The 18,086-nt window shown below is 36.9% G+C and overlaps 1 protein-coding gene across 4 annotated transcripts in view; it reads right to left on the bottom strand.

Annotated features, from left to right (window-relative positions):
* The window catches only part of ADK (adenosine kinase), a 289,605-nt gene that overhangs the window by 33,104 nt on the left and 238,415 nt on the right, over positions 1–18,086 (bottom strand). For all 4 annotated transcript variants that reach the window (XM_032982148.2, XM_042797253.1, XM_042797148.1 and 1 more), the window contains exons 8-9: positions 15,402–15,437; positions 8,686–8,800 (exon numbers count right to left, since the gene is read on the bottom strand). In XM_032982148.2, the coding sequence (XP_032838039.2) occupies positions 8,686–8,800; positions 15,402–15,437 (151 nt within the window). The remainder of the gene's footprint in view (positions 1–8,685; positions 8,801–15,401; positions 15,438–18,086) is intronic.

Genomic DNA, 18,086 nt, shown 5'->3' with positions numbered 1-18,086 from the left:
TTAAATCTGCCAGGGACCCAAGTCTCAGACTCTTGAGCTCTGAGGACTACGTAGCCATAGAATGAATAAGGTGAATCCTTATTCCTTCCATGACTACCCAGAACAGTAGGGGCCTGCCTTGGTAACCAGAAGGCTTAATTACTACAATTCTGTCCTCTCAGGATTTCTGGGAAGTAGTTCTGTTGTTTTGTGGTTTGAATAAACAGAAAAATATTGTGCTGATGCAATTTTTTCTGTATGAACCACCTCACAATTCACTCAAGTCACCAGTAAAATGGTACCAGTTTTAAAGTGCATACAGGAGGCATCAGAAATTTATGATAAATTAATTCTATGTGGAGGGTCTAATTGAAGAATATTATCACAGGGAAGGCATCATTTCTCAAAAAAAAAAAAAATTAAGCTACAGTGTACTAAGGTACTTGCCTTAACAACAGTGTCCATTTAGGATTTAATGGCACCTGAAGCAGTGCCTTACTGTAAATTTATTTAGCTTTGCTCTCCAGAGTCAAGCAAGACAAGCCTCAAGTGGCTTAAGAGCTGGCCTTATTGAAATACCCCTGCCTAAGTCCAGTCTTGATGTTAACTGTACATACCTGTTTATTGTTAGCACCTCCAGGCTATATATACACCATTTATGAGGGGAGCTCTTCAGTGTAGTGTGTACCATCTTCTTGTGATACATTTAGACTTATTTGGGATAGTAAAAACAAAAGCTGAGTGTGAAGAATTGCAAAATGTCTCACACTAATGGACTATAAAATTCTTTGTTAATCAATGTAAAAAAGGTGCAAATACTAAAAACAATTCTAGTTTTAAATACACAATGATGGGCTCTAAACCACTTATTACCACACCATAAAGAAAATTTGAAGTTACAACAGATAATTCTATGAAAATGTCAGATCAATCATCAGTGGCAGCCAGATAATCAAATGAAATGTTAGGAATTATTAAGAGAGGAATACAGAACAAAGGAAACAACAAAATTAAACCACTTTGTAAACTTCTCAGGCACTTGCAAGTTGAACATGCTGGTCCCCCAATCACAAAGAGCATAGAAGATGTGAAAAAGGTGCGGTGAAGGGTGGCCTTGGTGTCAGAATTATGGAGCAAACAAAGAACATGTAAACAGAATATGAACAGAAAAGAATACTGGAAAAAAGACCAGTGAAGGGGAGATAAGCAAGAGTTCTGCAAAATCAAAAGTAACAAGACACTGTATATGGGATGATTATGAACTACCTGTGCAATGCAAGCAGCAGGAGATAGCCAGCAACGTTCTTAAGTGGCTGAATCCAAACAAATAAGGGGAGGTATTTCTTTACATAACACAGAGTCCGTGACACTCATTATCACAAGACATAATGTATGATGAAATCCCATTTTGGACTATTAAGCACAAAACCAACATCTCCAGTTCAGAAATTCACAAGCTACAGATCACTAGAAACTAGGAGAGTGTGACATGGAAGTATCACTATAGATTTGTTCTGTTTTTATCCAATTTTACAAGCACCCACTGCTGTACACTGTTGCAGATACTGGGTTAGACAGACTTTTCGTCTGCCTCACTCCTGCTCCCACTCTTTCACTCTATATTGCCCCTCCAACATCATATATGCTACCTAAGCAGTGGATCTGTATATTAACTGTTATGCCTCCAATAATCCTTTTTGGAGTTATGGTACAAAATCTGACTTCCTAAATCTATGTATTTGTATCCGAGAAACAAATACAGAAATTATTCTGTGTAAGAGGAAATACTACCTAGTCCTAAGGATTGGGATAGGGGTCCTTATTTATTGTCCTTCAACAAACATGCATTTTTCAGAGCTTAAAGGGGTAATTTTTCCTCAGAATGCCAGAATGTAAATTCATTGTAGCACCAGAAATTTGAGCTAGGTTTAATAAGAGGCATAGTTTTGCCTTGAAAATTCCTTATTATTAGTGATTATACACGGAAAAGGGGATTTCCCAGCCTCTGGGCTAAACTGGTGTGTTAACACATGACACTACAAAAGATGTCCTTTTCTTAGATCAATACGAAATTACTGAAACATACACGCACATTACTTATACACATGTATATATTTACATATATGTATATGCATTCTTTGAGATGCAACACTTGAAACACTTTTAAGTCCAGTCAAGATACCAGTATCCAGGGACTTAGGTTTTAATAATGTGTTTCAGCTGTCTAATAAAATGCTCAGACTGCCTCTCCCACACAGCATGAAATCATGAGTGGTCTCAGTTACAAAAAGGTATTACCAGCTTTGCTATTCATTAATCCCTATCAACAAATGTTCATTATTAATTTAGGTTTTGTGGTTTCCTAAGTTACAACTAAACTAAAAGTAATTCTATTGGGCTTTCTGGCTCATTTGTTATGCCATTAGTGGACTAAAATTTCATTTTTTCCTAAATCCATTTTTGTTTTTTAAACTTTTATTTCTATTTGTGAATATAAATGGATAGGTAAGAATGAAAGTATGCAGTTCTGTGAGAAAGAGAGCACACTCTAATATAACCCAACTACAATTTCCCCAGGTCCAAGACACTACTTTTGTTTGTATAAACACATAGAGAGGCTGGCTGATAAAAAGAGCTAGTCAAGGTTTTCCTGTCTAGAAGGCTAAGCATGAAAGCTGTATGTAAGGAAAAAAATAACACTTTTTCTTGCTTCTTAGAGGAGAACACACAATACTCAGTAACTTACAGAAAGAGGAGCTACAAACAGGCCCACCATAAAATGTCAGCAGTGTCAATAGTAGTAAATACTTCTATGTTTTATAGATAGGCTTACAAGGTAACATGCTGGTCTATGATTGCAGCACAACCTGACAAAGAAAACATACTGACCTCTGTTTAGAGTAAGTTGTATGCTTGAACATCGGGCCTTTTTATTACCCCAAAAAGCATACAGCATCATGCCATTATGATTAAAGAACTAAGAACTCTAGTTTCCACAGTTTTGACAGCCCTTCTAAAACAAATGGTTTAAAAACGCACCTGAAATATTTAAGATCTAACATATCCTTATAAAGTAAAATAAGCTTTGTCATTCATAGAAACATACTATCCATACCTTTGTTATTTTCATTTAGATCAGGTTTTGGTTCTATCCAAACATAAAAACTTTTAATTTATAAATATATCTGCATATATTACCTTAAGAATGGTTGTACTGGATAACATCAACATCCATTCAGCTCAGTATCCTGTTTCAGATAATAGGTAGAGGCAAATGCCTAGTATTACACCAACATCAAAAGCTTGGTAGGCAGGCTCTAAAATTTGGTAATGTTGCGAGTTTTATGGAGACATACTAATTTAGCTACACTGCACATGCCATTTAACTTATGGAATAGACTAAATAATAACAAGTAGAAATTCACGAAACTATTTCAGTATGTACTATGTGGTAGGTGCACTAAGAAATTGTTAAGATGGACCTTTCTCTTTTACCACATTTGCCAGCACTGCTAATACATTTCCTGAACTATCTCAAGTAATGTATCCCAAAAACTGAAGATGTAAGTGGTTAGTAGCCCCAAATGAGGTGGCTTTAATGCTTGAATCCTTTAAAAAAAATAATCCATTTTTACTGCCATGTTCTAACAAATGAGGTTATTACAAATGTGTCCTGAACAGAGGTGGTCTTGCAAACATTGGGGGGAAAAAAGAATGGAAAATTCTATGTTCATGTCTGAACATGCCAGATTTCATCATTCATAACTTGAAAAATGCTGGAGTGATTTTCTTTAAATCTGGATTGTTTTTCTTTCCTCTATTAAAGCTATAAAACAAGCCACGATTAAAGTTTGTAGCTTCAGCTGTTTTTCAATTATGCAAATATTTCAATATAAAAGTATGTTTTTCCATTGCTGAACTGATTTTGCTCAGACTTTCCGAAGATTTCCCTTTGGGCCAAGACCAGTCATAAAATGTATCTGACCAAAAGTAATTTGTTTAAATATGTTATGAGCAACTCTGTAAAAGGGATAGCTTTCACAGCATTTGGTTCTGACAAATGTTATAGCACACATATAGATATGACATATATGTTTTTGCCAGAGTTTGTGATTTTTGGTGCATTTCTTAAAAGCTCCAGCTGCTGAAATCAGGAGATTGCATGTGTTCATTAACTCTCCCTGCATATTTACTTTTTGTGGTTACAGAAAACAGTATTAAAACATGAAATGAATGTATTCCATTAGCTCAGCAATTCCCAATCAAATCCAGAATTCCAGGCCTGGGAAAAGGGATGTGGTGGAACAAGGCTGTGGTAGTAGGATTAGAGTCTTGATAGCCAAGTAATTCCCAATATGGACAAGGAGCATCTGCACAAGGAATTTACGCAATACTGTTTCTCAAATAAACTTTTTGGTAAGCAAGTCCATAGATCTTATTTTCAGTTACTAGTACCTTTCCCAAATAATAATCCTCTGTACTAAAAGGTTTTGTCACAGGTGTCTCTCACAGGCTATTTTTTTTCAAGAGAGTTTTATCAAAATTCAGTCATGTTGGGGACCGATGCTAGAGAAAATGACAATGTTTTTGTCAGTGCTAATTCTTAGGGTCACTGAGAAGATCCAATGTCTTCAAGTAAAAAGATAAAATTTGACATCACAGAAAAATGCACCTCAGGTTGCCTAGAGAGGTTGTAGATGCTCCATATCCCTGGAAACATTCAAGGTCAGGCTGGATGGGGCTCTGAGCAGCATGATCTAGTTAAAGATGTCCCTGCTCATTGCAGGGGGTTGGACCAGATGACTTTCAAAGATCCCTTCCAACCCAAACTATTCTATGAGTCTATGGCATGAAGAAGAAAAGTTCAGACAACAACCTCAGAGCACATGCTCTGTGGAGTCTTATTAGAAGCTGACAGTTAATTTAGTCAACGTTACACGTGCCACAGCTCCTGTGTGCTAATCCTAAACACTCCTTTCCTTTCCTATAAAACACTCTGATCACACTCAGCTTGAATTGGAGCTTGACTCTTCCTTGCAATTATTCCTACTGACAGAGAACAGGAAGGAAGGGGAGAGAAAAGGGGCCTTGGGGCTGGAGTACTGTGACAGAGGAGATATGAACAGACAGTAAAAAGACCCAGTGCGCTCCATGATAGAGAGATAGAAATTTTTCCCTGAAAACACAAATAATTCAGACAGAGAAGGTGGACTGACAAATGGGAACGGCTTAGATTGTGATTGCTGATGCAGTTATTGCTTCTTACTATTTTCATGATCTGATCCAGTTGCGTGGACCTCTAAGTTGCTCGTAAATCCATGCCTGAGTATCTACAGCTTGTGGTCGGTTTAAGATGAGCCACCAGTGGTTTTGGCGGACATTAAACAATGTTGTGTAAACTGCAACAATTCATAAGATGACTAAACATCTTTGCAGCACATCTGGGCCAGAATTTTGGAGGAAGTATATGTTTTAGATGTCTTAGTCTAAGCTCTCTCCCTCATCTGTAAGAGCTATATTCTCAGAACTTTTTGATCAATCTTTCTTTCCTTTTTTGTAACAAACTCTGCCTTTCTGCCTTATGCTCTACTCATCAAATACCTGTTGATACTTCCATTCTATGGAATGTCCAGGAATCAACAACTGTTGCCATAGTCCTCTCCACATATAATGACTAGCATATCTGACTTTCTTCATTCTCCTCTCGCCCCCCGCAAAAAAAGAAAGAAAAAGAAATTCCACATCTAATTTCCAGCATGTATAATTCTCTGCCCTTTCAAGAAAGAGCTGGCAATCTGCAACAACACCTTTTATCCATCTTATTTCCTTTCCTTTCATCCAGACCTATATGAAAGTGTGTCCCCGTTCTTATTTCCATCACCTGATCCCCCATTCAACCTACACATAACTCATGGAAGTGGTGCACTCCTCCTCTTGTAAGCCAGCCTCTCCCAGCTTAGCCCCATGGCTGTCTTGTCCTGGACAGCATGCAGAGGCCTTGACAGGCAAAACAGAGCTCTGTTAAGGATGATCTTACGGCCTCAGTGTTGCCTGTCTCATCTTGCCATGCATGGGCAGGATGAAGGGAAAGAAGAGGGTAGAGGGAGGTATCCGGCTGCGTCTCTTCACAGAGCGCAGCCCAATCCAAGCCACTGACTTCTAACTCCCATGGCTCACAGTAATGATGCTCCACGCTGCTGCCAGAGAGCAGAGACCTTTCCATGGGAAAAATGGGAAAGCGAAGGAGGAACAAAAGGTAGAAAACCCACAAAGGCCAAATTCACCTTGGAGTCTTACTCTCGCAACTGTAAGCTCCAGCTCCAGTCTGCACTCTTTCAGACATAAACTAAGACCATTGGAATATGTGATCTGCCCAACAGCTGATGAAGGACAATTAAAGGCAGTAGTAAAAGGGAAAAAAGAGCAGAATCCTTTGCCTGGATACTGATCCCATCTGGTCGAGTCACTACTAACAGAAACGTCTTCCAACTAATAAACATGTTTTTATTATTATTGTTAACCTGGACAAAATATAGAGCAGAATGTACCAACAAGTATATCCAAATCCATAGCTGACTTTGCAAATACTATTTTAATCTAGGCACAAAGTCTTTGAGACTATTTTTTCCTCAGAAAGGCAGGATAAACAACTACACACAGCCTGCTTTTTCAAAAAATGCACTCCTCTTCTATGCGTTAGAAAAAGTAAATTAATTTTATACTGGTGACTACTCCTAAACATAGTAATTCTTCCAAAGATCATTTAGAAACTTTTTATACTTTCCACTGCAGGTTTCAAAGCACAACTAGACCTAATTAGTGTTGAAATAAGTGTGTTAGCATTACTCTATGCCATTCTGTGGTATCATCATATGCTAAATCAAGGGACACATTTTCCTTCTTTCATTATTATTTTAATGTGAGGAGGTGGGAAAAAGACGATCCACACCAAAGGAAGGAAAAAGGGGGAAAACAATAACAAATTGGTATCTCTTTTGAGAATTGCCCCACAGGCCAAACATTTTTATGTTCTTAATCATTATTAAATGACTTAACATGACACACAGAGCCTGGCGAATGATTGCATCCTGACATGAGAACGAATTACAAATGAAATGAAAGATCAAGCTGTATTAGAGGACTGCCTCTGGGAAATGAAAATCTTTAATTCTCTTTTATTATTGACATTTATTTGGCTGCCATGAATAACAACATAGCAAAGAGATTCAGCTATGCTTGTGCACTGAATAGCTTATCCCATGGCTCAAACTGCCTTAACATTTATCATGTTTGCTTTTGTAGCTGACACCATTGCATACACTCTCTATCCATCTTGCATTTATCACGCATATAAAGTGCATTCTCTAATTTAAGTTCATTTCATAGCGAACAAACAGCTAAGATTAGCAAGTGTCAGTCCTCAAATAAGCTCCCAGTTGTAAAAATATCAAAGAAGGGATTAATGGATTTGTTAACAACTCCAGTTTGAAGAACAAAATAAGTACACAGTGAAAATTAAATAACAGCACAGGAGGGTTACATATAAGATTTAGGTTTACTACTGTTATTACTAGCTCATCTATAAAAACATTTGTATACTGCTATTTTTCAGCCAACTGTACAATACTCAAGTAGAGTGCCTCCATATGGGTCATTCACGTAATGTCGTAACCTTCTGGAGGCAACACTTCCATCATTATTCAGTGAGATACACATTCCCAACTCTCAGTGACTGCTTTCTATTTCCTTTAAACCAGTTTGTAGCTAACAAAATAGGGGAGGAAGTAAACTGTTGGAAAAATCACTCAAACTGCTGCTAAGAATGATCTATACAGCAGTGACATACCTACTTAGTGCCTAGCCCTGCAGCCACAATCTGAAGCCAATTCTGATTTTGAGGCAAATACCGTGTGAGTAAGTGCCAGTCCCTCAGGTACAAAGCTTCCTCAACTTCACTTGATTTCCAAAGGAGGAATTCAGCCCTGACTAATAACTTACCTTGTGAAGGAATGAATGACTAAAATGGCTTGCCACAGCACATGTTTTTAATAGCTTTATTTAGTCTGGAAGCATAGGTGGACAGAATTAAAGAGACTGTCAAAAGGTAGGCAGTCATGTTTATAATGCTTAAATCTGTGTGTCGTACATCACCAATTTAGACAGCACAAACTACTTGTATCCCTGCTAAAACACCTTTTTCCCACGTACTCCTTTGAGAATAGAAGAGCAGACGGCTGAGAAGAGCTAAAGTGAGACTTTCTGCTCAAAGCAAAAAAGCCTGGAAATTCACTTAGTACTGGATTTCACTTCCTCCTCTTCACAAATGTTTAAATATACTATACTGTTGCACAGCTGTTCTCAGCAGGCATAGTGTGTTCTTGTTTGCAGCAAAGATGGCTACACAGATAAAATCTCAAGTCATAAAAATCTGAGTAAAACCAACTGGATCAATTATTTTAGACCTATGTTATAAAAAAAGAACTTAAGATGTTCAGAACTGAATTCTTGGGTATTCTTGTGAACTATTAACTTCTTAAATTCAGAATCTTAAAACAAATAAAAGCATAACAGATGAGAAACATGGACTAACATCAAAAGGCAAATGCTCTGACTACCATTTAACAGCTATAATTTGTAAAACCACAACGTGTAATAGATTAACTAGAATATTTACTGTGAGTGACAGCAGAGATTTGAAAAATATACCTGTAGCCATTACAGTGTCATCTTTCCCCTGGGTAAAGACTACAATTCGTTGCCTTTTAGTGTTCACCTTTGGCAGGGCTTGTGTCTTCCGGGCTATCTCTTTAATGTCTTCAGTCTATTAACAGAGAGAAAGAAAATTCTTGTTACCGGCATACTAGAGCAGTGAGAGATTAGAACTTTATTAGCAGATCAAAGATTTGTTTCCTTATGGCTAGGTATAAAATAGACTTTATTGTCAGTAGAGGAAGATTTTTAAAAGGAGGAATACTTCATTCTCCTAAGGGTTTACGTAGTACTATGAGACCATTGTTTTTAATCTTGATAATGATAGTTCAGCTATTCCAATTGCTGCAAAACTGCAAAGCTGACAAAGGAATTACAGAGCATTTCCTAACGAGCAATTAGTGGGCTTCTTTGCTGCTGACTGGATTCTAACCTTACCCATCATAAAATTAAAAATAAAATTGGTAAGAGAATACTTTGGATAAACTCTGAGCCTGATTTTCATCCAATTTAGCCATGTTTTATAGTACTATAATCCCTCCGATTTCATCAGGATTACAAATACTGTTTCTCTAAAGCAACTGGTCTCAGCAAGTAAACTGACTGTACACTGCAGCACCTTAGAGGGTGTGGAGCCCAGGTAGATATGCTCTGTGCTCACTAGCTGGTTGCATAATTGGGAAGCAAAGTGTGAAAGGTATACTCTGTGGAGCACAGAACATCCTCGATTTTCTGAAGTAAGGCTAAACTGCAAAGACTTCAGGAGTCTTTACTTTAAAGGGACTTTATCTGTATGCCATAGTGCATGTAGTTAGGAACAGAGAAACTGGCATACTGAACCAAACCTCTGATCCATCCAATGTCTTTGACAGCAACAAGTTTGAAATGTTTAATTTGATGCAAGAAACACTAACAGCACAACTTGTCACTGGAATATTATCCTTCCTATTCTCATAGTTGCCCTATGATCTGAAACACCAGGATTTCAATTTCTGATTTACTTAGTTTTCAATCTAATCTAAATATAGGTATTCCTGTTACCTGGGTAAATATCAAATGCTTTTATAATGCTACATGGGAAACTTCTGCTCTCAGATTTATCTCAGGTCAGTAAATTCTACAAATTAATTTTGGTATATGTGAACCTATTTCTTGCCATAATGTATACTTTTTCTTTTTCTTATTTTTATTTTTTAACATTACGAAAACTAAGAAAGACTATAATTATTCTCTGTGCTACTTACTGTGTCCCACTTTATTCATCTGTGCTAAAGAACACCATACTTTTTTTCCATGTTTGCTCTTGCACATATGTAACTGTAGTGAAACATAGCTAATTTGGTGAGGGACTAGTACTGAATATATGAAAACATAACAATACTTTCTGCATTGTTTTGTGTCCTGTTCATTATGAATCCCAACTAATTTTTTAACACAATTACATAATGAATAGAGTTCATTTATAAAGCTGTCCAGAGTAGTTTCAAGTAATTTACCAGAGCTGTTACAATTAATTTATATTATTAATAAATGGACTTTCATCTTTCAAAATCAGTATGTAGTATATTTTGAAACCCAGGTACAGCATGTGCTATTTTGACTCCAGCTGCCAATTTTAACGAGAGATTGATAATTTTCTATCAGCAGGTCAGTTAAACACTTCAAGAACTATAATCTGCATACCATTCAGTCCTGATTTTTGTTAACCTTGTTGATCTTCAAGTACTTCACCTTTCTTATGGACAGAGAATATGCCTGTGCTATATATTTACCAGTATCTATTTATATGAAAATTAGCTAGTTCTTTTGCAATACTCTTGGCCTCCCTTTAATTTCTCCCCCAACTCTGGTAGCCAGTGAGCCCATTGATTTATACACATTTGCCAAATATGAAAATAAACTCCCCTTACTTACTGGTCTCTTTACTTCTTTTTAAAATTCTTTCATACTTTTAATTTCCATATACTACAGTATCATTTGTGTTATTTGTTCCTTCCTCCTGCTTAGACTGTTAATATAGCCTTTAGAAGGCAACATCTTCACCAGAGAAGAAAGAGAAGAACATTGAACCCCTCTGTGTGGACTGAGGACAGCGAACAGGAACCATCTTACCCCTAATTCTCCAAAGGCAAGGAGTCCCTTAAAGATGACAGAGAAAAATATTGAAATTGCTGCTCTTCTGTTTTGAAATGCCTTTTAAGAGATTTGTGAATAGCAGGTATCTGCTGGTGGCACAAGGTGTTGAACAGGGGGATGTATGGAGAACCACAGCCCTCCAGCTGGGTAATATGTAGGCTTCTGAAGGTTCACCTAAACACTGAACGATTTCAGGCCTTGATAATTAAGAGATCCATGAACTAGAAAATACAATAAAGCATCGTGGAGATCAAAGGAAAGAGAGGTGTTTAGTTTTTGCTAAGTGGGAAGTGGCGACTGGTGACTTCATTAGGCACATATACAGTGGAGAAAAGCAGGCACAGAAATCAGAGCTTGAAGATATATGTGCAATGTATTTACATGCACTTTGAATTTTAAAAGGAAAGTGTGGAAATTATAATAGGAGAAAATGGTACAATCAAGAGGTGATTTATTCAGTTTAAGAAAGAATAAAGATGAACTTATATGAGGGAAAGAGGACCCTGAGGAAGAAGATTAGTGAAGAATGATGGTAAAGGATGAAATAAAGTAGACAGTGAAAGAAAGTGAAAAGCACATATGTTTTCAGGAAGAATTAAATATATAATAAGCATGTAACAGAAGAAGGAAGGTATTTAGGGGAAAAAAAAGCAATTTTTTAAAATGCAGAAATTTCAAAACAGAGTGGTTTGGAGACATGCGTCTGATTGTGCAGACTTTGAAAGTAACTGAATAGCATCTTCTGGGAGAATTAACTTGGCCCTTTTAGCCAGTATCACTTTATATACTAAAATTTTTCCAAAGGGAGAAAATAAAATAGAGCTCATATAGTGGAAGAGCTGCAACCTCAGTGTTGAGGCGGCTTTAACTTTTCCACAGTATATCACCACCTTAACATTACGTTGTACTTGGAAGGTAGAACTGTGACATTTTATAATATGCAAATATTTACACCTTAAGACTGCAGAGGTACTATGCCCCTCATTTCACTGTCAGGCAAACATCATTAAATGTTGTAATCTATTTCTGTTCAGAATATACACAATATTTTCAAATTGCTGAAATAAATAATATTTGGTTTGCCCTGACTTGTACTTGCACACTTATCAAGACTTTCTCACAGGCATGGCTAAGCGGTAAGACTGTACTGGTTTGTGGTCCTAAAGCCTCTATAATGCGTCTCAAATTCCCGGGATACTCACATATATCCAATTATGCACTTGAATCTTATTTAACGAAATTAGCATACAAATCTCACAAAAGCATGATTTGCCTATTGATGCTGCACTTGAAAAAAAACGTTGCATGTGGCATTAATTCCAGTAAGTGGAATATATGCATGTAAAGAAAGTACATCAGATACCCCAGGATCAGATAGAGGTATACAGTTAAAACTGCTAGTCAAACTATGTGTTCTGATCTCTGCCTATGAACAAATACACAGTAGTTGGGACTACCATCACCCTGACCTAAGCAAGCATAAATCCACTTAAAACAGTGGACCTGTACAGTGTACCTCATTAACCTGAAGACGTAAATCTGGTCCAGGGTACCCAAATGCTCTAATTTGGTTCCCCAACCAGAACATACTTAGGAGGAGACCTCTGCCTCTATCAGGAAAAATTATTTTGCATGGCAGCTGCTACTAACCCCTTAGATACCCACTGTTCCATTTGTTTAATTTCACTTCTTGGGTTGACAGACAGAATTGAACCCTAAGTCTTATGTTAAACTAGGATTTTCTTTTCCCAATTCCTACATAGAATAAACAGCAAGTTACCATTTTGTAAAAACAAAACCTCATAAACGTTTATCTTGGCAGTTTTGTTATTTGAAACATATTCCAAACCGCCAGTTAAAACATACTGACAGCCATTCTACCACTTCAAGGGGAATCAAGTCCAAGAGCTTCCCTGGGATAAAAATTGTGGCTATTATAATGGATTACTGAGATGACTGCAACATACAACTAGGATGAAGCAGTGTCTTTACAGACAGTGAATTTACTATTTATTTAATAATTTTAAAATGTCATAAAGCACAAAATTCACAAAAAAAGAAAACACTGATGTACTCCAGAAGAGACTGCATCAGAAGTAATGTTCTACTTTTGATTATTACAGATAAGTGTTGGTCAGGAGACAAAATGAAGGAAATAATGGTCTTCAAATATCGTGATTGATTTTACAAAAATACCTTGTACTTCAGCAAAGTACAATGGAAAACTAACTCTTGGTAAGGTGAAGCATAAAAATAAAAATTGCTTTGAATGTGTTTTTTCTGACAAAGGAAAAAACAGATTTGTGTCATGGAAGTGTTTTCTCCTGCTTATGACAAGATTTTATTTCTTCAGAAAAGGTGCTTTCTGAAGTTGACTTGATTGTACTTCTTTTTTTTTCAAAAATTGTTTCAGATATACTTAATCCATGTTTAAAAGATTCATTTAGACCACATATACTGTTGAGATTACTGGGAAGTACAAAAAGAGACAATTAAAAAAAACCCAAACCTAGTCACAACTTATTATCTATGCTAAAAGATTTCTAATTACTTTTGTTAAAAAATAATTTTTTTTCCGGGCTGCAATTCAAATTCAGCTACCAGCAACTTTTCACCACTTCTATGATCAATTTCCTTTTGATTTTTGCTCTGGTCACTTGATTCCTTTCCTTTAGTTTTCCACATTTTGCCAGTTTTCTATTCTCAATATAAATCACAGAATCAATTTTACAAGCTTTTGAGAGTTGCTGGAAATTTTTCTTGTCTTTAAATGAAAGGCTAATTGAAGCTCTTTAAGTTTTTCCTAAGATACTTCACTAGCAGTGTGATTTTTTTGTGCCTCCACTGCACAATGGGAAAACAAGACTCTGGACACTTATCCAGTTCTACACATCTCTGTCAGTAAACTTGACATGTGAGTTGTTGCCAAGCAAGGGGGTAATAAGAGATAAGATCATAATCATTGTGCACTTTACTGATATGCTGTAATCAAATGTGGCAGATTTAGGATGTTCAGAAGGAACTGTGCTAAAATCTCTAAGCAAGCACTAATGGAAAGGTTAATATGATGGTAGTTAGCAGACACCAGCAAAAGCAGTTTGTCACTAGAACTGAATTTAAACCAGGCACATTCAAAGTCTTTAGCTCAAGGGGGCAATAAAAATATAGAATGGGTAGACTTAATACACTACTTCCTTTCTTTTTTATTGTCTAGCTACCAGAGGGTACCAATAATTTGTTATGCTTCATATTATATTTGAGGCATCTGTGAAATTCATTCATTTGATAGAATAAACTCAAAGTGTATTTTTATGCTAACAATACAGATTATACAAATGAAAATTGACAGTGATAAAAAGTCTTGATTTCTACAAAGCAGTCACATGAATTTGGGAAACATAAAATGAAATGGGACAGCCCACAATTTTAATATCTAAAACTCCAATGGCATTGATATACCTGCTGGTGTATGGTTCTAAAGAAACCTAAATTGTAGAACAAAAGCTGTCAGCCTTTCCCTCTTTTTTTTATATGCAATCATCCACACACAGAAGTGGCATGCTCTTAAAGCGATGCAGTTTGAATTGCGCGGCTTCTATTATTTATGCAAAATGGGTGTTGAGCAGTCAAACTCCTATCTGTTCTTTTAAACTACAAACAAACCAATTAAGGTGGGTCTTATTCCAGTGAAAAAACATGTAAAAGGATTTATGTGTGTTCAGTTCTGCAATTTAGATTTCAGTAAGATCACTTACTATCTGCAAAATTAGCACAACCGTTGTCACATTAATTATAGTATTTAAAACCTGCCTATTTGAATTCAGCATTAGAGACCAATAGCTGATAGCTCGCTAGATAAAGTGATCTGAATTTAGCCAATGGAAGATATTATTCAAATAAATACCTCAAGAAGATGAAATCAAAAGCTCTGAAAATCACTGTAAAATCAACAGTGTTCAGGAAAGTAGAGGATCATACATTTTTAGAGCACAGATGGAAAACACCAACTCGAATATGTTTTGAAACACAAATTCCACACCACCCCTTCTAAAAGAAGCTGTTTGTAGAAGCATGGTTTACATTAATCAGTACCTAACAATTTTATATACAACCTTTCTAAAATTCATTTGCATAATGATAATCCGCATATGGCAGGGTTTAAGTTATTTAAGCGGTGTTATATTTCACCATTTAGTCTTGCCTCACCACTGCTTTAGCAGTGAATCCTTATGGAGTGTAATGCAGCTAATGAGGTAGCTTTTTAACTGAACAAACTGACAGGTCCCATATCTGCAGAGGCAGCTTGAAACCGTGCCCAACCTCTCGGCTTCCCAAGAGGCTTTTCAAAATTCAATAAATAACATCTGTAGGCGATGTTGGGTGCAGACCTAGCAGAGTGCGTCATAACACTGAGCTGGCAGAACAAAGAAACCATGACGACTGCCAAGTTTCCATGGCAACCGCTGCGAGGCTTGGAGAGTATAATAGCACATCAATCATTGTCCAAAAGAACTTCATTATCAGCAAGAAAAAAAACCTTTAGGATCTGTTTAGTGTGCAATTGTGGGTTAACTCACCTCAAAGCCTTGCTCTCTAGCAAAAGTGGCAGCTTCCTGAAATAATAAAAAAAGAACAGTTAATTATAAAGTGCAAGATAATGAAGAAATAACACATTCTGAAACTCATTCAGCCAGTTTTCCTTTTACATGATTATCTCAATATACCCATATACAGTTGTTCATTTCTGATAGTCGCACCAAAAGCTTCCCCCCTCCTTCCCTCAAGCCCAACAACAGTACAATGTCAACACATTTCACAAGTTCAAATAAAGAAGGTACAATATGTTTTTTCCAGGCGAGGAAAGTTACTTCTGGAAATAGGACCTTGACTAGGAAACCACTACTTCAAATCCAGACAAACATCCTTCAGACGTATTTTTAATTGAAATTGTATCATATCTCCATTTACGTATGACATTTCATGGGATACTGGTTATCAAACCATTTTAGAAAATCATTTGTCATCTACAGTGCATGAAAAAAACAGGATCACAAAATGTGCTCAAACCCTTGTGATGGAATCAGATGAGCATTTTAAAATACTCTGATGTCTTAATCACTGCTTTAGGCAATTTAACTATGTTCTTTTTCTGAAAGAACATAAGAAACATCAGGGTATCAGAATGTCCTCATTTCTTATTTATATTAATTGGAGTAGTTAAAATCTGTTTCTAAACAGAAGCAAGGAGACAGAAGACAATAGCAATGTTTTTCCCTTACTTACTTTCTACTGCAAATATTGAAGAAAACCCTCAAAGTCTTTATGTTTTAACTTGCATTCTTCCAGATGATCTTTGCCAAGTGATATTAATAGAGGGATAAGTCTTGAGCCAAAGTGGTGAGTTGATCCAACTAAACAAAAATAACTACTGTACCAAACCATTCAAGTCCAGTGTCCCTGTGACAGCTTTTAGTGCTGCAGAAAATACATACTTGTGGACCTTTATGATCTGCCAATTTGGGGGCAATATAAGAATTTGAAGTGGGTACAATTGATTATAGCAACAGTAAGTTGAGGTTAATAAAATGTGATAAGCTGAAAAGCACAACTCCTCAGGCTGCTTCACTGCAGAAACATAAGGCTGACCGGGTTAGCCTTAGCTGATGTTGACAGAAAAACTGAATCATGGTCCTGACAATTGGGTGCGGGCAAGGTTAGCCACTTTGACAATTTACTTACAATTGAATTCCTTCTTGTACATCACACAGTCAATGACATTTGCTAGCCTGGCTGTCAAGAAGGAGTGTAGGGTTCAAAGATATCATGCAGTGTTTTCCTAAAGCAGCATGTGATTAACAAAGCCTATGCTGGTATGAAAAAAGAAGCCTGCAAGCTTCCACTCTAAAGTGATGCACTTACAATGAACTGCAACACAATCAAGAAAGCCTCAAATGGGGTCGGGACACAGGAAAAAAAACAAAAATAAGAGAAATAAAGGAGAGAGAAGGGGGCAGAGAAAAAGAAAATGGACTAAAAATTGCATATTGTAGCCAAATTACTTCTTTAACCTCAGGTTTTTGGTCGCTCAATTGAAATTGGAAGTTACACTGATCTGTCCTAAGGGGATTTCTTTAATGTCCCAGTGCAGCAGGACATTAACATCTGTGTTAAACTATTGTTTGGCCAGGAAACTGGACACCAGTACATTCTTATGTCTGTGAAATAAAAACTATTCCAGTTAAGTAGTGTTTCCTTATGTGGAAGACTTTGAGAGAATTCATCTAAATTGTCTGTGCTGGGGCACCCATGCATAGCACATGTGGTTTGAAAGACCTGGCCCTTCCACAAGGAAGGATAAATGATTGCACATTTCTTAAAAAGTATCTCATCTTCGGATTTTCCTGTTAGAGCTCATCTTTTAGCCTGGTCTGCTGCCCGTCTACATGAATAATGGTAGCTAGCACACAATCATAGATTTTCCTGCAGTTGACCTCTAATCTAAGGGTGTCTGAACATGCCAAAGAACAACAGCAATCTTAATTTTCTTCTCTCCTATCAACTGAACCTCTGAATCACTCCTGAGCAGCTTCTTTCACTAAAGACTGTGCCTACAGCCCCTTAAGAATCAGCCTCTCTCAGGATTGCATCCCTTTAAGAATTAAGACCCTTCCAGTAAAAAGATAATAAAGGTCAAAACACGCATTTGGAGACTACAGTTTGGTGTTTGCAAAATGGTGAGAATGTGAGGCAGGCCCTGAATGCCAGGGACAGTTCAAAGTAAATTAACCAGATAAAAGCGATGAGAACCTTTTAGTATCTATTCACAATAACAGTGAGAACAGGAAACAAGCAGAACCCATCTGTGCAGCCCTAGGGCACCTCATACTGAGCTTCACGTCTCTAATAAAGTAGTCAGGTTAAAATCTAAGTGGCTGTAACATGTGGAGACTGCTAGGGTTACAACGGCCAGCCAGGGCGTTCCCTGATGCAGCTGATAATCAGTATGATAATCACTGTATTTACAGGCTTTCCATTTTATATCTGACATTGGAAATCACGAAGAAGGAGGGATTAAGGAAATAAACAACCCACACAGAAGCTTTACCGCTCCCCAGAGAATGCAGCATTTTCATTCATGCGTGACATGCGACAACAGCAAAGCAAAACAGGCACAGAACACAATTTTCTTAGGAGGCTTCATTTCACATCAGAAGTTCTTTCAGTTTTGATAAACTTTAGACATTATTCATTCATTACTCCAA

Source organism: Tyto alba, unplaced genomic scaffold (assembly GCF_018691265.1).
Source record: "Tyto alba isolate M040663 unplaced genomic scaffold, T.alba_DEE_v4.0 Super-Scaffold_1, whole genome shotgun sequence".
Taxonomy (NCBI): domain Eukaryota; kingdom Metazoa; phylum Chordata; class Aves; order Strigiformes; family Tytonidae; genus Tyto; species Tyto alba.
Note: the sequence above shows the minus strand (reverse complement) of the source record. Positions and strands in the feature narration are given on the sequence as shown.